The sequence below is a fragment of the Chanos chanos genome, chromosome 8 (genome assembly GCF_902362185.1).
Source record: "Chanos chanos chromosome 8, fChaCha1.1, whole genome shotgun sequence".
NCBI lineage: Eukaryota > Metazoa > Chordata > Actinopteri > Gonorynchiformes > Chanidae > Chanos > Chanos chanos.
The window spans coordinates 29,124,776-29,147,786 of record NC_044502.1 but is presented as its reverse complement, the minus strand read 5'-3'; the positions used below and the strand labels follow the sequence as shown (position 1 = coordinate 29,147,786).

Genomic DNA, 23,011 nt, shown 5'->3' with positions numbered 1-23,011 from the left:
ATATTTAACTAGTATATTAGTAATTTTCCGAAAAATGTTTATGTGGAATTTTGTCTTTTCCCAATATTTCCTTAGATATACTTAATCAGTGTTCCAGTAGATTTGAATGATTGCAGAAGTGGAGATTCACAAACATTTTATTTTTTATTTCTCTAAGTGCTTTGCAAAGACTATGAATTGTCTCCTAGTGAGGGTCCAAACTTCTCTTTGAAGTTTACGTTACATGGCGCATGCGTCTTTTATTAATACAGTATGTCATGGAAAGTTAAAATTTAGATTGATAATAACATGTTGACTTTTACATGAACTATAGGCTAGTGTATGCAGCATTTTAAATTCTCTTGGCTGCTGAATAATGGGAAATTATTTTCTTTTTAAGATTTAAGTCACTCACATACCCTTGTGGTGTGATAGCTCGTCTGTAAACTTTTATTATGAAGTTTATGTTAGAGAAAACCGGAAATGTCCTGATACATTGGCTCAGTCTGACACTTGTTTTGCATAGGGAACGATAAGGTCCAATCATGACAAAATGGCGAGCGGTGTTGGAAGTAAGTAGCACCAATATTTATTCATCTTCAGTAATTATGTTAAAAACATATCTAAGTCATTTATATTGTCGGTCAAATAGATGGCCGTGCATGACGTTGCGTAATAGCGTGTATTTACACTGTAAACGATATGAGTCGAGGTAGGTAGCTAAATATGCAAAGAGCTCTTCGTTAAGTATGATTCTCATTGGCTGATACGTTTGGGATGCTCGATCAAGATGACAGGTATGACAGGCTTCTGCGTATTATCACCAAGTTCGAGATCGTGCTGAAATTGCATTCTGCTATTTCACTTTACATCTTAAAGTGAGAACTATCACACGTCAGATGTATAAATTCTCCTAGTACTGATGGTCAAAGGAGGTTAACTCGTAGTCTGTCATTTCATAAATTTTCAAGGTTTTAGTGTTTTTTTTTCATGCTGCGTATTCAAATTATAGCCATTCTTTAGAAGTGTCTGAGCTAGTGTCTCTTTCTTTCTTTCCTTTTTCCCTTTGCTGCGATATTCTCCAGCTATAAAGGAGAATTTAAAGTGGTGTACCAGGGTTTTGTTCCTTTAGAAATACTATATTTGACATAGGTAGTATTTTTTTTTTTAATCTGCCATAGGAAATGTTGTGTGTGTTTCCATTCCTCTGTAAAGTGAAATAAAGACAGAATGCCCTCTGAATGTCTCTCCTCTCTATCTTCCTTATCAGAGCATAAACTGCTGTCTCTAGGCCCCACGGAGCCATGGTCGGTCAGAGAAAAGCTATGTCTCGCGTCCTCCGTCATGAAAAGTGGAGATCAAAACTGGTGATGCATAAAACAAAAACCAAAACACTATCAACTTTTAAAAGGCACAGAGCCACATTGAACGTTTGAAGCCTCATCCAGTATGGTGCAGAGAGATAGCGTTCTGCTTAACTGGTTCTGTTTATGCTTTTTTTCTCAGGGTGTCCGTCAGTAGAGCCATTAAACCATTCGCTGAGCCTGGACGACCCCCAGATTGGTTCTCTCAGAAGGTAGGGGGGACTTGTGAGAGTAACTGACCAGTGATTTTTTTTATCCTTTATCGTTTTTTGGTATCCATCACATACTAAAATTTGTAATTAATGTAATGACAAAAACACAGGGCGTGAGAATGAATGAACAAGAAAATCTTACCCATATCTTTACTTCAAATTCACTGGTAGGACCTCAATCAGTGCTGCGCACTCAGCTCCTCTGGTTTGGATTGGTGCCTCTCCCGAGACCCAGCTCAGGGGCAGAGAGGCAGGGAATATTGAGGCACAGTGATACACTGATACATTTCACCTCCGAGACAAATGCCACAGTATCTGACTGTGCAGCCCTGACAGAGGAGAAAGAGGGAGGAATGAAGGCAAAAGGCCATATGACATGAACTGTAGTTAAATACATGGGTGTCTGTGTCATTAACTTGAAGTTAGTGGTGGCAGTTATGCAACAATCAGCTCCTTAATGGCTATTTGCTTGGTTTTGTATAGAACTCTTTCCTTGTGATTATTTATACGTTAGTTGAGTACAGCATTAGAGAAAGCTAATATTTAATGGATTAGTTATTTTTGTCTCTATGCCTGTAAAGAATGACTTCTTAATTACCAGGGACAGGAGAAGTGGATTAGAACCTTGTTTGGAATTGATGAGATCTGAAAGGCACATTAAAGTTGTCAGACAGAGTGTTCTAACTCACGAAACAATACTACTACTACATACTAATGATTAAGTTTTCTTTTTTGTTTTAGATGAGAATAAAAAGAAGTATTTATGCAGATTGTAAAGAATAGGCTGTTACTATCACTGAGTCAGATACCAACACACTGTTTCTCTCACTTTGTGTATAATAGCGTGTCAAAAGACAATAGTATAAGGTGCATCAAAACAATTTTACTCTTACCTGGTTTTTGTGACTGTTTAACTGAGGCCAAATTGTGCAAACTATTTCATTTGAGTATAATAGCCTGGCAAAGTTGAATGTAGTGAAATGTTTGGGTATTTGGAAGTGCATGGTGTTCCGGAAGCCGATTAAATGAATTAGGCACGAGTTATCCCTTGCTCATGAGTTATACAAAAATGTCGATCCATTCTGACATCTAGACTGGGACTAATAACTTCCTCTCTCTTTTTTTCTCTGTCTCTCTCTCTGTCTTTCTTCCTTGTTCTGTGTGTTTCTCTCTTTTTCTTTCTTTCCCCGTCAGCACTGTGCATCACAGTACTCAGAACTTCTTGAGACAACGGAGACCCCAAAGTAAGATGTGTAAGATGGTAGAAATCCAGATTAACTTCATGTAGAAGTTTTACCCTGTTTAGAGAGTGAAAAATGAGCATAAATTATCCTATGTATCCAGTATGGACCAGTCATAAATAGTGGTCATGTATTAGGGTAAGTTTTTGTACAACTTCTGTGGGCTCAAATGGCTTAGGTGCTTGTGCTTCACAGAACAATATTTGGTATCTTGTTTTGTACATTTGATACCTCAGCAATGCCAATAGGATCTGGTAACATTTCTCCTGGTTTCTGCTGGGTGCAGGAGGAAGCGTGGTGAGAAAGGGGAGGTGGTTGAAACTGTGGAGGACGTGATTGTACGTCGACTGACGGCTGAGCGGATTGAGGAGCTGAAGAGGCTAATTAAAGATACTCAGGAGAAACACAGGTACTCAGTGATTACACACACATTTACATATTGTCACCAGAGAGGAAATGTCTATCTGTGAGTCACACACTGGTCTCACGCTATGTGTGCATGCCTACATTAACAGGAAACTGAAGAGAGAGGCGGAGCTAATCCAGGCTGGGCATCTGGACTCCAAACTAGAGGAGTTATGGGGAGAGATTTTACAGTAAGAGCTGCGTCTCCATCTCACTCTCTGCCAGTCTGTGTTTAGAGGCTTCACTTAAACAAATGCATAAATTTCATTATCGCTTTCATCTCTAACTGTCTAACCGCATTTTTTGTCGATACAGAAAGAAAAAACAGGAGGAAGAGGAGGCAGAAAAAAAGAGAAAAGCCACTGATTCAGCCTACCAAGGTACCGGATGAAATCTCTATGTTGTGTCCTCATAAATTACCTTTGGTTTTCTGACAACAAAAACATTTTAGTTGACTTTGAACACTGATTCTCAAAGAATAGAACAGATCATGTGGCATCTAATCTGTTGCACTGAAACCGTGGGGCACCTCTAACAGTCCAAAGGACTGACTCCATTTGCATTGACCCTTTTGGTTAAACATAGGCTTATATTTGCAGGCCAGGCCAAATTGGATGGTATGGAAGGTAGAGAGTCACAAAGAAGGAAGGAGTTGCAGAGGGTTCTTGCTAAAAAGCTTGAGTGTTTCATTTAAACTTTAACTCAGCAACTCTGGGAAAATCATGACTGTTCATAAATGTCCCTTGGATGTGCTATTGCCAGTTTGAGTAATGAACTTTATCCTCTTCTCCTCTTTCTCTTTAGCCAGGCAGGCCATGAAGAACACTCCCAAACGCCTGTCCAGTGTCACTGTGCACTCCCCCTCGGGCGGCGGCTCCCCCAGCCTGGAGTTCGATGACTCTGCGTTGGCTTCATCTGAGGACCCCGCCCCCCAAACCACCGTGAGTGCTTGTGTCTCTGTGCGAGCTCTATCTGTCATGTTATCCTCTCATTGCCTCAGTGTTCCCCTCCACAGAGCACTCCAGGAGGACCACCGACGTTTGTGCCCCTGAAGGAACTCCCTGGGTCCGGGGTAACGGAGACAGGCCTGGGCTCTCTTTTGGAAGACTTAGCACAGAAGAAGCTGATAGGCCAGAAAGCTACCCCTCCACCCTCTCCTCTCCTGTCGGAGCTGTTGAAGAAGGGAAGCTTCCTGGCAGCCAGCCCCAGACTGGTCAGACTGCCTTTTGTTTATTAAAAAAACACACACGCACACATCTCCAACTTCAGTCCTTAGCAAGCTCAGGTGTAACATATTTACGAAGTATCAGCACCACCGATTTTCATTAGTCAGCTGAGCATTTAGCCCCATATGACTTGGTTACAGGGGTCTTTTTGGTGTAACTGAGTGAACTGGAATTGTCACTGAGGACTTAATCTGAGGTGCATCTGCGATTTACAGTCTTTTCCTCTTTTATTCATCATGTCTGTTTTTTAGGTAGGAGAGGGAGACCCACCTTCAGGTCACATGACGGGGAGTCATAGCACTGAGCTCCAGCTCACACCCACTGTTATGTCAGCCTCTCAGGCAGCCACAGGTACACACACACACACACACACACACACACACACACACACACACACACGCACACTAATACACAAGCACACATTCTGTCCTCTGTCTCACTTTCTTTGCCTTTCACAATGACAGACACTAATAACACAGAAGTGATGCACTCTGTAGCAGCAGTGTGGCATTGGTTAAGGCTTAATGTATCAGATATGCCTCAGCATTGCTGATTTGTGTGTTCACTGCTCATCTGTGACGCATAATGAAAAGCAATACTGCAGTGTTTGTGTCTTTGTCAGCTCAATTTCTTGCCTGCTCTTCTTGTGTGTTGCTTGTTTGTGTGTGTGTGTGTGCGCGTACGTGTGCACTTGTATGTGTGTTCGTGTGCTTGTGTGTGTGTGCGTGTTTGTGTTTGTGTGTGTGTTTGTGTGTGTGTGTGTGTGCGTGTGTTTGTGTTTGCGGCAGGTGCTCCCACGCTGTCTCGTTTGTTGGAAGCTGGTCCCACCCAGTTTCCCTCTCAGCTGAACTCATTGGCCAAAGCAGACCCTGTACCCAGTGCTTCCCCTTCTGCCTCTGTAGCACCTATTACGGACACACCTGCCTCTCTCAACACAGGTCTCCAGCTCTCCCTTTCTTTCTTATCTGTTCTTTCTCGCTTTTAATCTTTATCCCTCTCTTTTTCTCTCTGCCTCCTTTCCCCATCTCCCTTTCTCTTCCTTACTTTAATCTATCAGCACTCAGCTTGTGGAGTACAACATGGACTTCTTTGAAAAATGATAAATGTCTGTCCTCAACCTTTTATGCATTTACATACTGTAGAACATCAGAATTTGTTGTCACTTCTGCTTGCTCACTTGTGTATTATGAGAGAGAGAGAGAGATGAAAAATGTGAGAAAAATTGTTTTCTTTCAGGCAGTTTTTGTTGATGTGTGTGCATTTGAATGTGTGTGCATTTTTGGGTTATGGTACCAGTCCATATTTGTATAAGTGGGTGGGTTTATGAAAGGTGCCTGTGTGTTCTGTCTGTGGCTTTGCACTGTAGATGGGGAGAGCAGCCACTATGAATCAGCAGAAGGGAAGGGCTCGGTACTGGGAGAGGAGGACCTGGTCACTGTGTCTTACATGGCAGATGAGCTTGACTTTGAAACAGTGGGGGACATTATAGCTATCATAGAGGACAAGGTGAGTGAGATAACACTGATATTTAGAATTCCTCTTAACACAGTCCCTTACACAACTTCTGTGTAATTCCTGACTGCATAAGTATTCTAGATTTCTGTGCTGATGAAGAGAGATGAAATGTGATATTATATGATATTACATTTGAACAAAAAATGTAGAGGAAACTGCAGGAACATGGTCTAAAAAGACTCTCTCTCTCTCTCTCTCTCTGTCTCTGTCTCTGTCTCTCTCTCTCTCTGCCTGTCTCAGGGGGATGAGAATACAGAGGCTCTGGATGCCGCTGCAGTAGAGGCAGCTCTCTCTCTCTGTGAGGAAACAGGCCACGCCCTGTCGGGCCCCTGGGAGACCAGTCCCTTTAAATCTGCTGAGTCTAACCACTCTCCCTCAGCCACTGCTCCTCCACCCACTCTCTCCCTTCATGGGGGCCAGAAGGGGAAAAGTGAGGGATTGTGCAGTTCCCATGGCAACTGTGGCGAGATATGCACGCCTTCCTCTGTGCCTCAGGAGTACACCCAGAACCCCAAAGGCGTCCAAGGACCAGAACCTTCTAGACCAGATAATCAGGGGGTGGCGCCTGAGGAAAGCCCCTCTTCCCCTCACGCCGTTATCAAATGTGAGAATGATGAGTGGACACAGACACGCACAGGTATAATACACCAACAGCTATTCAAAACACACACATGCGCACACACACACACACACACACACACACACACACATACACACACACACACACACACACACACACACACACACCAGAGAACTGTCTGATACCTGGTACCCTGAATGTTATCTGCCCTTTCACTCTCTTCTAATCAGCTGTTCAGACCGAAGAGGAGGCCACGACAAAAAAGAACTCCAAGGTAAACGAACTGCGTACCATACAAAATCATAAAACAACAATCAGCAATGTATAATAAGCAAACGACATAGCCGCATAATAACATCCACACAGCGCACAGACAAAGACGTGGTCCACATTTTACCGCAGAGATCGGCAGCACTCTCTCTTTTGCTCTCTCAGCAAGGGTTGAAAGAAGAGGAGGAGGAGGAGGAGGAGGAAGGTGTGAGCGATGGTGAAGACGGCAGCGTCTCAGAGATGAAGGAGGGGTTGGAGTGTGAGAGGAACGAGGACGGCGAAGGGGAGGAAGGTTATCTGTCTGAAGGAGAGAGGGAAGGAGAACTGGAGCCCCCTGCCAGTGAAAGTGAAGATGGTTATAGCATGCACACCGCGTCTTCCTCACTGCAGCTTCACACCACAGCTGACTCCATTCCCAGCAGCCCTGCCTCCTCCCAGTTGTAAGTCACACCAACTAAACCTGAAAAAAAAACATGCATGCTGGCACACACACACACACACACACATGCACGCACACGCACACACACACACCAGTAAAGTCACACAGGTGCACTTATGAACTAGGACCTGGTTCTCATCATCATTATTTGTTGGGTTTTAATGGGCAGCCTACAGGAGATCCAGAACTCTAAAGAGCTTAGTGTCTGTACTCTATTAATAATATATTTCAATCGAAAATAAGAAACAGAGAAATGGAAAGGATGTTGCTGCTGTGTTATATCACATATATGTCATTACATGTTATGATATATTAAAACATGACATAATTTGCATATTATACTTGTTATACCTGTAGATGTTTTACCTGTTCACTTAATATTCCGCTTAGTAACAGGTATTGTTCATAGTTAGAAAGCATCTCTAAAATTCTTTCTTTGTCCTCTGTCCTCTCTCTCTCTCTCTCTCTCTCTCTCTCTCTCTCTCTTCCTGTTTTCTGTCCTTTTCTCTTGTCTCAGCTCTATAAGTAGTGAGGACCAGGAGGCTATTCAGGCTCAGAAGATCTGGAAGAAAGCCATTATGCTGGTGTGGCGTGCGGCAGCCAATCACAGGTCAGAGCGCACAAAAGCTAAACCAGAATCAGAAAGAAGAAAATATCTGCCTCTTTCATTTTTTGTTGCTCAGACCAAAGAATTGTGCACCATATCACCATATACCATGTACACTTATTTTTTGAGTGGTCACTCTGGGCAGGTATGCCAACGTGTTCCTGCAGCCAGTGACCGATGATATTGCTCCTGGATACCACAGTATTGTGCACAGGTAAGAACAGCTGATGTGGAAATGGTCCTGACTGAAGTATTCTGCACAGCATGCTCTTTCAGAGACAGAAAGATAAGCATGCTGTTGAAATAATATTGAAAGTAAAAGCTAGAATAGCCCCCCTATGCTTGAAGCTTTACTCTTAGGTCCAGACTCAAACGACTTAATGTGGTGCTTACCATTCAGTCAAATATTTAAGATGGATTTATAGATGTGCAATCATAACTGATTTCATTCATCACTAGATAATTTGGAGGAAAAGGGACAAAGATGCCACTTTTAAAAGAATTATGATTTGATAGGTTTAAGTATCTCTGTAATGTATTTTTTACAGGCTTGATTGCCCTTGGCTCTCAAACACAGGAAAATATGGAATAGTTTCCTTCATTCTTGCATTTGTCCATATATCCAGTTGTCTGGCTCTCTCATGCCTTTGCCTCTCTGTCTTTGTCTCTTACTTTATTTACTTTATATACTTTATTTCTCTCTTTTCCCTTCTCTCGCTCTCTCTCTCTCTCCCTCTCCTAGACCCATGGATCTGTCCACCATAAAGAAGAATATCGAGACAGGCTTGATCCACACAACAGCAGAGTTCCAACGTGACATCATGCTGATGTTTCAGAACGCTGTGATGTATAACAGTTCTGATCATGACGTGTTCCACATGGCTCTGGAGATGCAACGGGACGTTTTAGAACAAATCCAGCAGTTCCTGGCCACTCAGCTCATCATGCAAACGTCAGAGTCAGGCATCAGTGCCAAGAGCCTACGTGGACGGAAGCAGGACTCCAACGACAAGGTGCTGGAGAATTATGCAGTTCATGTGTGTGGCTAACAAAGTAGCTGACTAGGAGAACTGAAAAGTTGGAGAACAAATTCTAAATTGCCTTGGAGAAGTCAAACCTGTATTAGCTAAAATGGAGTCTGAAGCTTTCACAGTAGCTGTTAATAGTCTTGGTAAGAAGAGAGATTACTGAGATTAATTATGCTAGTGATGACACAGATAGTTGATTTCAGTGTGCGTGCACAAGTATGATTGATTGTGTGAAGTGGCAGTGGCTTTTGTAGTTTGTTTATGGGTTTCTTTCTGTAAGGTTTATTACAGTAGGGAAGGGCAGTTGTTTTATTAAGTTTGGGCATTATTGAATGGTAACTATGGCAACATTCCAGAATAGAACTTGAGCAATGTGTGTAGGTATGTGCATTTAATGAGTTTATTGTCTGTGTATGTTGTTTTTCATGTGGCTCAGGTGTGGGGTATGTTAAGTTTGTGTGAAGAATTCATTGCAGTCATACTGTGTGTTAGTTTGTGTTTAAAATGTGTTAGGACATGATTATTTTGTAGGTATTAATTATATTTGTATTTGTTAGCTTTTATAAGTTAGCTTAGTGAGTTACAGTGTAGAGAATGGGAGTTATAGAAGCTAAGGCAATGCTGAATGGTTAGAATGACAACTTTCCAAAATGGAATTCTGAAGCTGTGTGTTTGTATATATCTTTAAAGTGTTTATATAGTGTTAATGGAGTGTACAAGTTTCCACAGTGTGAGTTAATGTTGTACGTATGTGTATAATGAGTGAGTGGATGTGTATCGTGTGGATGCATGTATGATATATATATATATGTAGTGTACATGTCCTTTTTCAGCGCATTTATTCAGTGAATTTACGGCTTCCTTTCTAACTGACAAAATATTTATTTATGTTGTTTGCAAAATGGACCACTGATCCCAGCACCCTGGCATGGTGTAGCACAGGTTGCTTGTGTGCACATCCAATTCAAGGGACGCAATCACTGTTTGACTGACAGGTCTTGCACTTCACTTTAGAGAGCTTAAGTCACTGTATTGCTTTTTGCTTTGCATGATACAGACAACAAAGAAACAGAAATACATAAATAAAGCAGTATATAATATATAAAAGCAGTGAAAATCATAGTAGAAAGAATAAATTATGTAAAGAAAACAATGTAAAATGTATGTAAATTGATAAAATATACAATCATATAGATACGCACAAAAATTCTACTTCCAAACATATTTACTTATCAATGTATTATTCATACTCTTTATTTATCTATTTATTTATTTTGACAGCGTGAGTCTCCATTCTCACATGTACTGTACCGCCTGGCAAACCTTGAAATTAAAAGTTTTCCAGTTACGGAAAACCACTTGCAGTTGTCGATTGTCCAGGAAAACTCCTGGACGTGAGCTATTAATGTAGAAATACAGTATAGTCAGTTTGGTATTATACCTTATAATATCTGAAGAATGCTGTGCAGTAAAGAAAGGAAGAAAGAAGAAAAAGAAATTTACCACTCACACACACACACACACACATACACACACACACACACACACAGGGCTGGAAATGGGCTGGAATGGCCAGGGACTAAAAGACAGTCAAGTCCACAGTCGAGATGAGATGGTGATTTAATCACGTTCCCGATTAAATCATTGATTTGGCTTCTCTTCCAAAAATACCATTCAGAAATAATTTGATTAATTTTATAATATGCCGAAAGTGGAGGAAAATTCCTTGTAGTCTTTGCTTTTATGAAATTTTGTATTTTGTTCTAAGTGTCTATTCTACTCTGTTTATATTAAGTTTTATAGAGGTCAAGGCATGACCTGTCTCAAGCTGGTGACAGTTACAGAAATGGAATGGGAATGTTAATGTTGATTTTGACTTCAGTAAATTTGTTACTTCCATCATTTCGCTAATCCCTTTTTTTTCTCCATATACATGATCATACTGGTGGCTTTCAGCGGGTGCTGTTACCTGCCATGGTTTCTGTGTTGGGCCCCAGTAAAATCTGGCCTTTTCCAGCTCTGTATATATTCAAAATAACATCATGGCTACAAAAACTTAATTACGCACTTAATTATTGGTTTCATAATGTCTGAATTCGATTTTCATTTTTTGTTGCTCTACCCTACATTATGCCATTAAAGTGACTCACTCCAGTAATTATGACAGAGGCCTACTACACTGTAAAAGTAGATATTTTACTATGTCATAAAGGCCCTGTTTACACCTTGCATTAAGATCCGATTTTGGTGATCCGATCACAAGTGGACAACACAAAAGTACAAGTGTAAATGTGTCCAGTGCGCATTGAGGTCACATCGAGTTCCGATCACTCAGACCACATTCGGAGGTGGTCTGGTCTGCATATGACCACATTCTTATAGCAGTGTAAACGCGAATGCGAGCTCCACCACATTGAACATCCACCTACTCAACTGACGTCCTCTGCTTACGCGGAAATACAAACTCATTCGCATATGTACACATTCGCTTGGCGATAGCGTCATATAGAAGTGTGACAACAGGCAACAACAACCACAAGCAAAATGGATATTGTTTTGATTTCTTCTTCTTCTTCTTCTTCTTCTTCTTCTTCTTCTTTACAACAGACTAGCATGGGAAGTGCATTGATGCCTCCCGCCCATTCAAAACAATATGTGAAAAAGCTTAAAGTGGCTTAATGTTCCAAAACCGTAATCAATGATCACCAAATTTGTCTGACATCTCACATCTCACACGCACTATCTCCAATCAAAAAAGCAAAACTGAAATGCGATGAAAGGGGTGACGTGTTGGAAAATGATTTACGTGCTTATTTGCATATAGAGCGTTGAGATCCAATCTCAAGTGGTCACTTGAGACATGGGTTCTAAAACCAGGTGTAAGCGGACGTACTTCGAGCTGTCCACTTGTGATCGGATCACCAAAATTGGATCTCAATGCAAGGTGTAAACAGGGCCAAAGACGACATACTTCTTCAAAGTAACTAGACAGTCCATTTCATTATTACATCATTGTACTTCATTTTCACAACACATAAGCTTTTATAATCTTATATAATGGAAAAAAGACCTGTACTTCACAGTTATGCACCTTTGACTACATAAAATCTGCTAAAATATAATAGCGGTTTACAAATAAACTATGTTAAAACTGTAAAAGTAACTTCAAGACCAGTAAAGTGTACTAGTCACTTCAAGCCCAGAAAATAAAATGCATGGAACAAGATGAAGTATAACCAGAGTGATCCACTTCAAGATGTTTTGATCAAGATGTAGATAGCTGCTGCTGCTGCTAAACTTCATTGATTATGTAGGATGATTATTCAATTATTCATCTAAGGCTACATCTGTACTGAATCGCAACAGCAAGCTACATGTACCAGCTGGCTACTGTAGTGGCACCTAATTCATATTATCTTTCAATGGGAAATCATTGTGCATGCTTAACAATATACAACTGCATGGACATCACAGAGTGCAACCAGCACACAGTCATGAATGTGACTCTTCCAATTTCTCATATGCAATTCCCTGTAGTCTCATATTTCCCCACCATTGCATGACCCCATTGCTAATGCAGGAGCATGAGTACTAGTGCATGGTCCTCCAATACATGCAAAATCTGCCACCAATACTTCCCAGCTGCCAGTGTACTAACATCTCCATGGGAACGTAAAGCTTGTGGAGGCTCACGCTGTTGCCCTGGATTCACCTGCAACTGCAGGTTCCCCATTAACATGAGGAGTCACTGAATGCAACTGTGGAGAGCAAAACACAGTCCAGCTGACCCTCCCAGAACACAGAAAACTGTGAGCACTGCCTGACTCAACAACTTAGATTTCTGACAAGAAAAGATATTTCTGTTAAAATGAAATTTCTGTTGACTAGACCGAAAAGTCAGAAGCTATCCTGACTAACTTACTTACAGGTGCTGACTGTGTGGTATGGTACAGTAATCTGTTAAACAGATTCTTCAAATGATTTTCTTTTTTTTTTTTTCTCTAGTCGAAGCTTTATGTTGTTGGTTTTCATGTAAATTTTCTATATGTTAATGTAGCATAAACCACACAGACATACAGTGGAACTGAGAAAACCTGTGTGTTAGTGTGTGTTAGTGCAGATATCAGAGTGTCACAGAAATAGATCGATCAGAAAGAGCGGGACCCCGAATAAATTAGATATTTGACTTCAGAATTATTATATGGAACAAACTGTGCCTAACAGTGTGGTTTGGATCTGTATTTTCACACCATGGCCTCTAGAGGGAGTCAGTTCAATATACCAGGGAGCCATAGACATGACAAGACATTGGATCATGTCTCATTTGGATTTAACTCGAGTACAAATGACACAAGAACCTAGCAGGACACACATGCACACACATTTCCAAATACTCCTTAGTTTTCACATAGAAAGCTTAAGTGAACTTGAGCCATCACTGCTGTTGATTCCTGTGGTCTCTCTCTTGATTTTTTGACCTTCCATCCCTTAGAGAGAGAGAGAGAGAGAGCATATCCTCTCACTGTTTTTGTGACTGTGTATCCGTGAACTTTGCCTTGATTGTCTCTATCACTGTGTGATGGTGTTAATGTGTGTGTGTGTGACAGAAATAAGGCCTCGTCTTTCTGTTTCTGTGTGTGTGTAAGGAACTTCCCTTGAATCATCTCCATTAGTGTGTCAAGCCTACTCTCTCACAGTCTCTATGTGAACGTGTGGGAGAGCTCCCCTTTGTCTGTCTACCTCTGCATATTGATGAGTGTGTGTGAGACAATACTGGCTACTTCTCGCTGTCTTTAATAGTGTGTGTAAATTAGGGAGCTTGTCTCTCTGAATGTTTTGTTTGTCCTCTCACAGGACAGTGTTCCTATGGCCTCTCCTGCTTTCCTTCTCTCTCTCTTTGTAAGTATTCTGCTGATTCATCCCACAGGACATCAGACACACACAACCCCCCTGCTCCCAGACAAAGCACACCACTTGAATTACAAGCTTGTAGGAAGTTTTTACTTCCTTTTAGCAAATTGTCAAGTCTGGTTTTTGGGGGGAGGGGGAGGAGTCCTGGATTAAGCATTTGGGAGCAACACACATTCATATGTGAACAACATGAAGGATAACTTGTACAGTTTGCTTTTTTAGGAGGTCGTTGCATGGAATATACGTATTAAGATGCCTTCATTGTTCACCAAGCTTTTTATAATAATACTCCTACTCATTAAAGCAGCTGCTGTTATTCTAAGTATGACTTCATCATGGCACGACCAAGTCAACATGTCATTACTGTAATGTAACTTTAAAGGCTTAAAAAGATACAAGTAATTATGTTCCACAAAAAAGGCTTTCCAATCAAAGAACGCATATTCGATTTTTCATACTTTAGCAAGGCATAAGCTAAGCCAGTCCTCAACCATTTAGAATCAGTGAGTTTTCTCCTTTGTTGAAGCATGCATTAGCAGGTTCTCACTAGAATGTTTCTCTGAGGCAGAAAAGAATGACATCGATTTGTTCTTTTTTCTCTCATCCCTCCCAGGATGGGGGAACGAGGGGGCGACGCTGTGCTATCGAAGCGGATCTGAAGATGAAGAAATGAGGTGGGAGACCAGTGTCGACGCTGGCCGGTTCGGATCCCGTAACGGACTGCCCCCTGAAAGCTTTTGCTGCTGTGCATAGGCACAGAAAGACTGATGAGTAGAAGTTACACAGGGATCTATACCAGATGTATTGGCTTCTATGGTTGAAACGATTTCTCCTTCGTGGGCTCCCAATCACGGTCAAGTTTTTCGCCGTGATGATAAGAAAAAAAAAAAGACTCTCTTCCTCTTACTCCCTCTATCCTAATACTAATATCATTCTCTTATCCAGCCAGTGGGTAAGACCTCTGAACGTGTCGAGGAGGGTAAGAGGGAGCGGCTGTCTGGACCGTCGCGGGTACCGTCTTGTGTAGTGTGTACATGTGTGTCCTCTTTATTGTCGCTGTGATGTGTTGTACAGTCATATGGCTTGGTGAACAGATGGTGCCTTCATAAGTGTTAATGAATGTTTTATGAATAATGAAAGATGAAATAAGAAGGGGAAACTGACACTTCCCTCTGCACAACTGAGTAGACGTGTGTCTGGTCTTCTTTGGTAGGAAGTTTATTAGGAGTATTGACAAATATGAAATTGAATCCATTTATCGACATAAAGACGGTGGTAAAAACCTAATATTGAGAGGGTGTGGAGTAAGGAGGTAAACATAGATAAACAGATCTTGCGTGGCCATATATACTGTCCCATTCACTCATCTTTTCATTTTCTGAGTACGCTGCTCTGAACGGGGACAACAATAGGCAGGTTACACTGATGCCTGTAAGAACAAGTTGCCAAGTTTTATTTGAGTTTGCAGTCCTTTGTTGTCATCCACTGATTTGTTAACTGCAGTCAGTCCATTTTGAGGCTGGCTGGTCGAGGCTAAAATAGAACATCTTCACGAAGGAACCCATGAAAATAAGCATAAACAAGGAAACTGAAAAAAAAAAAATCTAGGACAAGGGATTGATTAATATTTTATTAAACCAGCACAAAAAAACTACTCAGCACAAACCAGCCAAAAAGTGCAGTTTGGCTACTGAGTGGTAATATTGCCACAGCTAGTAAGAACACCACTTACTGCCTGACATCTTCACTTCTCCCCTTAACTAAACCTTAACCTCCAGGAGGCTCTTCCTCAATTCACATGTCACATGACTCTTTAGCCTCCATTTGTGGTAGGTCTGTGGTTTTAATTTAAAGCGAATCATAGCCTTTTTTTTTCATTTTCTGGACTTATATACTAGTGTTAACTGACATGAGCTAAAATATTCTATTGACAAATCAAACCTGGTTATCAGTAACAGTCATTTCCCTCCTGGGCTGGCTGTTGTGACAGAAATGTGATTTTAACACTGAGAGACTATGCAGTGTTCAACGCCACTAAACACTGCGAAATAAGTTAAGGAGGATGTGTGTAAAACTCCCATCAGGCAGCATGCAGTCTTAAATTAGGACCAATATGGGTGCAATATGATTATAAGATTAAAGTGGCTGAAAATGTAATTAATTAATAAATCAATCAATCAATCTGTGATGACAAGTAAACATAACGGAGGTATTGTCTGTTGGCAAAGTACTTCTCAGTCCGGAGAAATCAAGTGAATGACATTTGTTTTTACACAATACAGGAGGTAGTGTGAGATGCAAGACCATTTGTATGTTGCTGCTCTCATATGCCAAATATGCAAAGCTGATGTGAAGGATCTGAGGGCAAGCAAAAAAAAAACACACAGTTTCTTTGATCTAATTGATATGTCTTCAATTGACAGAGCTCTAATCAATTATTCAAATGAGTAAAAGTCATAACAATTTCACACAAGAAATTCTTTGTTTTATGTATATGTGTTTGACTTCTTTGCATTGAGTGTAATCTTCAAGGTTGTTTCGGATGAGCACTGCAATTAGTACCTTTTTACCTTATTTAAAATACACTAGGAGCAGGGGACTCTTTAAACAAATATGCAAAGTCAGCATCTTTCAGAAGTACACAAACAATGTGTGTATATATATATATCATTCAGAGCTTATGAAAACTGTAGTGGTTTTAAAACCCTGTAATTCAGAAACATTTGAGAAGACGTGTTATTATTTTTTTTTTCTCGTCAAAGTAATATTAATTATCCTAGTTGAACACCAAAAAAATTATTCCTTTACTTTAAGTCAGCGTGGTCAGATACCTCACATTAACAAACCAACAAACGAAAAAAAAAAATAAAATAAGTTAAATTATTTCTATAAATAGTAATGCTAGTAATCACACTCTGGCTGTTGAGTGATACGACAAAGAAGTGTGAACAAGCGGCCATTACTGAAGAATCCTGTTGACAAGCCTGTGTTCCTTAATGTAAGGAACTAAGAACCAGGCTCCCACACACAAACATACACACAAACACACTCTCTCACTGACAAAGCTGAGCTTAAACGTTGTAACAGGCAGACAAAACTAATCGCTTGAAGAACCCCAGGGGCAGCTGTGTGGTGTCTGAATCCTCTCTCCCATACGAGGAGACAAAAGGTATCGCACGCCTACTAAAACAGCTCTGCCTGCCTCACGCCCCAAAGAGTGACCCCATGTGGATAAATTAAATATATAACCAATACTAAAATCTCATAAAATGTTGGGGGGGGGGGCCCAGAAACTGAACCTCCGCCCCCCGACTTAGTTGCCCCTCTGTCGCCCAATGAAGCGATGTAGTTTGTCGCAGTGGTCAAGCTTCATAGACTCTGCCTTCTGCTTCAGCCGCTCATCCCGATAAAGCTGACCCAGGTTGGCCAGATCCGACTCTGACAGAGGAACACAGATTTTGGTCAGAAAACACACACACATACACAAGCACGCACACCTTTTATAATATGATTGTGTAAGCTTATTTCTCGACAGACACAATTATTAGAATTTTCCTGCAACCCAAAAGCCTAAACATGCCTCGCTCTGTTAAACAATGTCTTAAAAAGCCCTTAAACAAAAGATTCAGAGCTAAAACAGAGGGTTGTAAAAATGCCGCACCCCATGAAAAGTCACTCGATGGCTAATCATTCACATACAACACACAAACCTGATTAAACAAGGGGCAGGCAGACATCAGACACATTCTCTCAAATGCGGACATTTTCCCAAACATCTCAACTGAAATATGACATTGTACTATTATACACACTTCAGGGACATGTTGCTGAGCAGTCTCTCATCACCATTTTTTAACAATAAATCATGGACTTGAAAACTTGATGAGATCATGTGAAACATTGTATCGTCATGTTTCTCCTAGACTGAATTTCGTCTTCCTTGTTAAAACCAAACTAGAGGTCCTTGTCAAAATAAAAGGAATGAAACTCTGATGGATGTGTGGTGGACTCTTACTTTGCTGTTTCTCCTTCAAACAGCTGCTCTGCAGGTGGTCTATATAGTCGCTCTCGATGGCCCTCTCCAGGTCCTCCAGAGATGCCCCTTGATACTCCTTCTGAAAGCTCTTATCCACATAGTAAGTCACGCCCATATTCTGTGTTTCTCTGGAGACAACCAATCCCATGGACCTGTGGGCAGGGCATAAAATCTTACCTGTAGTAATTGAACTAATGCCATGACTTATACTGAAGACATGACATACCAATCCTTGGTACTTGGAATTATTGGTAAATACTCAACATCAATATTCTGGAACAATCCATGCTTTTGCTTTACGAGTAAGGGTAGACTGTGATTGACAGGCTTACGGCTTATAGAAGAGACTGTACGGGGGATTGGTTGCCATGAGCTGGGTTACTACAGAGATAAGGACGAGCACCAGTACAGGAAGAAGCTGCAGGAAGGCAGTGAAGTTGTTCTGGAGGGGAAGAAAACAAGATCGTTTTTTTTTTTTTAATTTTCTCCCAAAAAATATATTATCCCATCATATTTTCACATAGAGAAATTTCATATCTAGCTTCCTTGCCAAATTGTATGAAAAGTCTGAACATTGACAGGTAAAAACAGGACTGACCTGACTCTGGTTGGGCTCTGGTTCCTCCTCGTGCCTCTCGTAAACACGGCGACGTCGGGGCTGGTAGAAATGAGAGTATGAAGCTCCTCTGTTGGTGTACACGTGGATGTTGCCTATAACACAACATATTCATTCTCAACTCTGCACTGTACCATAGCAGAAAACGTTTTTCTAAACAGAATGAATACAAAAGCTAAACCATTTCACATTGATAAACACAGGGGAGAACACAGTCAAACATGGAACAATTTCCATGTCAATAAAAGGCTACTGTACAGCTGAGCAATAGCCCTCTATCAGTTTCTTCACACAGAGATTACAAATTACTGCTCTACTGTACAGGTTTGACCTATTTTCATCCAAACCCACTGCACCAAAAATACACCTCTGAGATCCAGCGCGCATAATATCTAAAAACACAAACAGACTCTTGATCGTCTAACCTGTCGGAAATCTCCCGCCAAAGAAAATGTTGAAGACTTCTTCGGGGGTGATGTCGGGCTCAAAGTCTCTGTGGAAGGTGCGGTGGTGTCCGTAGGCCTGGCGTGGCTGGGCGGTGGACTGGCCGGCGGCCTCGGCTGGGCCCTGATCGCCGTACTGATTGTACTGCTTCCTCTTCTCTGGGTTACTGAGCACCGCATACGCATTACCTATGGCTGCCAAGGGCACAGGCAGGAGACACACACCAGTGAGGAAGAGAAAACAGTCCCAATACCCCGTTTATAAAAAAACAAAAAACCCCCAAAAAAACAGACCAAAGCAACCGGGAGGCATCTGCTGCACTGTAGGTCTGTTAGTCTCTTACAAGTGCTGTGGCTGAGAGAAACCATCTGAATGGTTCAACTCTGATGTTTTGAACTATTTAGATTTCTGAAAACTGTTCTGAAATTTTCCAGATATGTTTGTATTTTTAGGTCCACAATAAATGAAAAGCAAAAGAAAAAAAAAAAAAAATATATATATATATAAAAATATAAAAAATAGCTTTTAAAACGGTCCTTATGTTCTGTTTTGATCCTGTTTCATGCTCCCTTCACACCTGGTATAGTACAGATTTTCCTGAGCTGCCACACCATGTAAAGAAAACGGACTTAAACACCAAGTCAGTAGCACATATGACCTACTCTCTGACAAAATTAACTCTGCTTGCACAAACCAAAGTCAAATCTGGTGATAGCTAAGCCTGGCTGTAGCAAAAGTGTGTTCATTGCTTTGCATGTTTTTACCATACAAAGCTGTGAGAGTCACAAAGCAGTTTAAGTTGGAAATCTTTTGCCACAGCCACCAACTTCAATCAGTATGACTGAGATGGGAGTGAAGATTATAAAATAATTTCACAGACTTAGAAATTAAGAAAACAGATAAATACAAGGGTGTACTGCAGTCAGATACATACGCTAAGTCACTGGACAGCAGCGTAACAAGTTCATAAGTCTTCCTTGGTTTAACTTCAGTTAGCCTCAGTTAACCTCAGTTCCCCTCAAACAGGTGTGGGCCTTCACTCATCACTAGCACAGAAACACTAATAGACTTATTTCATCCACTGAACTGTTCACAGATATTTCAGACGCAGCTTCAGTAATGAGGCAAGAACAACATTAGCCTGAAACTACAGTAATGATGCACCTTTAAAAGCATCAGTGGCACCCGGGGCAAAGTTTTTATCTGGATGGAAGCGCAGAGCCAGTTTTCTGTAGGCCTTTTTCAGGTCGTCGTCGCTGGCGTCTTTGGGCACACCCAGGATCTCATAGAAGTCTTTACATCTCTTTATCCTAATGGCAAAAAGAAGCACACAGACAGGAATTACAGCAGCGAGTAGTTACTTGCTCCTGTGGGAAACTCTATAGAGTCTTTGCTGAACTGTGCGATGTGACATCTGTCTGGACTTACCTGAGCACACCTTGACGCTGCTCCTCGGTGTAAGTCTTCTTGTCATCACTGGCCTCCTCCGCTCCACCCAAGGTGTCGTGGTATTCACGCTGTCGTGGCGAGCTGCCCTCATCACCTGTCCTCCAGCCTGGAGGGGGTGTATATATACGTTCTGTCTCAGGGGCAGCTGCACTTCCATTCTTCACTATCGCATCTATCAAAACTGGGGAGGTGAGTGACAACAGAATTAGTCAGAGATGGGGAAGGAGGCATGTATTAATCACAAAATGAGGACAGGCAATAAAACTGTTCCCTATGGAGTAACTGATGGACTAGGCCTGCGTGATTGTTAGGAAAAATTTAAAAAAAAAAAAAAAGAAAAAGAAAAAAAAGTACTCTGATATTATACACTATTCAGCAGTATCTGCTTGGGAACCAAATTAGTTGCAAATCATTGAAAACTCCTCTTCCCCTACATCGAAATAGCTTTTTTAAAAAATTATTATTATTTTTTCTTTTTTAAACACAGACCATGAAACTTCACTACGACTGAGAAATTACAGCACATTAAGACAGAGACTCGAGTTAAAGCTACTGACATCAAAATCCATGTAAATAACTATTTTGGGTAAGCAATCAAAAAGCCATTTTTAAAAATTAAAATAACTAGTTTCTGAAGCAGTGCTTGAGGGTACATTATTCACGTAATGATTCGTATAAACGCCCACTCGATTCTGTTCAGAGTAAAGTGACATCTACAGGAACCAATGCAGCCGAGTCCTTACCACAGAATCATTACTGCATACTGATCCAATTTATGGACAACAACACCAGTAACATTTTATAGTGGCAAGCAGAGGTGCAAGAACCTATGACCAGAATATGTGGATTACGTAACAACTCTAGACGCTGCACTTTCTATTTCAGCAATCGTACCTACAAGCGTGTTGGCAGCACAAATTAGCCCACAGTGTCATGTTAACTTACTTCTGGCACGGCTGCTGGGGTAGATTTTCTGTGCTTCGTACAACAATGGCAGGGCTTTATCTTTCCGTCCTGTCCGCAAGTATAGCTTCGCCTTCTCTATTAGCCGCTCCGATTCCTCTTTATCCATTTGAAATGACATTTGGGTTGATTTTTCTTATTTTGTCTGCCTTGTCGACACCTGCTTTGAACCAAAACGACAACTCGTTAAAAAATACGATATGTTCGTAGACAGTAAACCCTGGTTAACTGGCGCGTATATGTTTGGCTGTATTTTGACTATTAAAACACTCATGCAAACCAACCTTAGTTATGTTTACATCGGGTAGTTTAACGTTAGCAGGATAGCAAATGTTGACTAGATACCTTCACCATGCTAGCTAGCTACCGACAACTAGCACAAATGTCGCCTTATCTGTTGTCACCGCTTTATCGAGTGTCACTTTGAAGTTTAACTGCCACAATTATGCCGATGTTTTTAACTTTTAAATTCGACCAGAAATTAATTTAAACACATGTGCAAATCCAAGACTTGAAGAAATGTAATACGGCTAATCAGGTCTCATATTCACCTCCATCGCTGTCAGGAAACGGAAATGGAACTGCCTCTATAATCCAGTCAGCCAATGGCGGTGCGCTATGGTTATCTATATATGGCATGACGCACAGTTTATCCTTACCAAACAACACTGGTGTCACAACCAAGGTACAGCTGTCGCAACACGTGAACAGTTTTAATCATGAAGCACAGCAAGAAGAAGAAGAAGAAGAAGAAGAAAAACTTTATTTGTTATACACACGCTGAGCAGTAAGCAGTGAAATGCAGCCTCTGCATTTAACCCATCTTAACACCAGAGAGCACACACACACACACACACACACACTCACACTTCGGAGCAGTGGACAGGAGCCAGCGCCTGAGGACCAACTTCAGGAGGGTATTCCAGAAAGCAGGTTTAGTGAAATCTTGGAATTTGTTAACTCAGAGCAAGTAGTAAACCTCCTAAAAGAAGAGCCTCCACGACTTTGTTTAGCTTGGAGAATGAAGCCATAGGGCTCTTCAGTTAGGAGGTACTACTTACTCTGTGTTAACTAACTCTGAGTTCTTACTAAACCCACTTTCTGGAATACCCCCCCCCCCAGGTTTTTTTTTTTGCCAGTGCCTTGGTCAACGTTGCTAATCTTGGCATACATGTCTTTGTGGTGTGAAGAAACCCATGCAAACACAGGGAGAACATGTGGACTCCACACAGAACGGACTTGGGATGGCTGGGATAAACAGCAAACCATGAAGTTTAAAAGCCTTAGAGGTCCCAATAAGAAAGACAAAGGAAAATACAGAAATCTTGGTGCATGTAAATTCACTTGCAGTGTAACTGGATTTTTCCCCCAATTTACCTATTCATTACTGAGTCAATACAGTGTTTTCATAAAATTTGTTAGATGGAAAGTGTTGGACAGCATTGAGGTCTCCAAAATCGCAGGTACTAGTAGGTGCACATGGCAGTAAGTGGGTGGCAGAAAAACACAATTCGATTGTACACTTACATATACTACTATTGCACATAATGTACATTGCTATGTTATTTTCAAATAACTTTGAAGTATTTTAGTGCAGTTTCTGTGTAGTGTGTATTTTTATTTCTGTGAGTGTATATTTTTTGGTAAACATCCAAATATTGCAGAATCCTATAAATCTGGACTTCACATATTTGCCCATTTCTTGAAAAATTATTTTTGCATGCAT

The 23,011-nt window shown here is 41.0% G+C and overlaps 2 protein-coding genes across 5 annotated transcripts; one reads left to right on the top strand and one right to left on the bottom strand.

Moving 5' to 3' along the window:
* Positions 1–532: 532 nt before the first annotated feature.
* Positions 533–14,450, top strand: brd8a (bromodomain containing 8a). Its single transcript, XM_030783053.1, has 19 exons — positions 533–551; positions 1,250–1,346; positions 1,486–1,555; positions 2,750–2,799; positions 3,083–3,205; positions 3,312–3,392; positions 3,517–3,581; positions 4,006–4,148; positions 4,202–4,414; positions 4,679–4,778; positions 5,216–5,365; positions 5,794–5,933; positions 6,183–6,546; positions 6,753–6,796; positions 6,958–7,232; positions 7,749–7,841; positions 7,984–8,052; positions 8,581–8,851; positions 14,391–14,450. Exons 1-19 carry the CDS (start codon positions 533–535, stop codon positions 14,448–14,450), a joined length of 2,427 nt encoding a protein of 808 aa, XP_030638913.1.
* A 2,255-nt stretch (positions 14,451–16,705) lies between these two features.
* dnajc18 (DnaJ (Hsp40) homolog, subfamily C, member 18) lies at positions 16,706–21,847 on the bottom strand. 4 transcript variants are annotated; one of them, XM_030781931.1, is made up of 9 exons: positions 21,837–21,847; positions 21,268–21,448; positions 20,302–20,503; positions 20,038–20,183; positions 18,855–19,067; positions 18,412–18,524; positions 18,146–18,255; positions 17,793–17,965; positions 16,706–17,215 (listed from the first exon to the last, which is right to left on the bottom strand). In XM_030781931.1, the coding sequence occupies exons 2-9, from the start codon at positions 21,404–21,406 to the stop codon at positions 17,091–17,093; spliced, it is 1,221 nt and encodes a 406-aa protein (XP_030637791.1). In that variant the 5' UTR covers positions 21,407–21,448; positions 21,837–21,847; the 3' UTR covers positions 16,706–17,090. The 4 variants fall into 4 exon arrangements, with proteins under 4 accessions (XP_030637791.1, XP_030637793.1, XP_030637790.1 ...); XM_030781933.1 differs by having other exon boundaries at positions 21,268–21,445; XM_030781930.1 differs by lacking the exon at positions 21,837–21,847 and adding an exon at positions 21,570–21,721.
* Positions 21,848–23,011: the final 1,164 nt, after the last annotated feature.

Excerpts from the sequence above, each read along its gene's own strand:
- brd8a (XM_030783053.1), top strand. Across the intron at positions 6,797-6,957 it reads CGACAAAAAAGAACTCCAAG|CAAGGGTTGAAAGAAGAGGA; the intron begins GTAAACGAACTG and ends TTGCTCTCTCAG. Across the intron at positions 8,852-14,390 it reads AGCAGGACTCCAACGACAAG|GATGGGGGAACGAGGGGGCG; the intron begins GTGCTGGAGAAT and ends CATCCCTCCCAG.
- dnajc18 (XM_030781931.1), bottom strand. The coding sequence starts at position 21,406 with ATGTCATTTCAAATGGATAAAGAGGAATCGGAGCGGCTAATAGAGAAG. Across the intron at positions 19,068-20,037 it reads TGCCACTGATGCTTTTAAAG|CCATAGGTAATGCGTATGCG; the intron begins GTGCATCATTAC and ends TGCCCTTGGCAG. Across the intron at positions 18,256-18,411 it reads CAGAGCCCAACCAGAGTCAG|AACAACTTCACTGCCTTCCT; the intron begins GTCAGTCCTGTT and ends CTTCCCCTCCAG.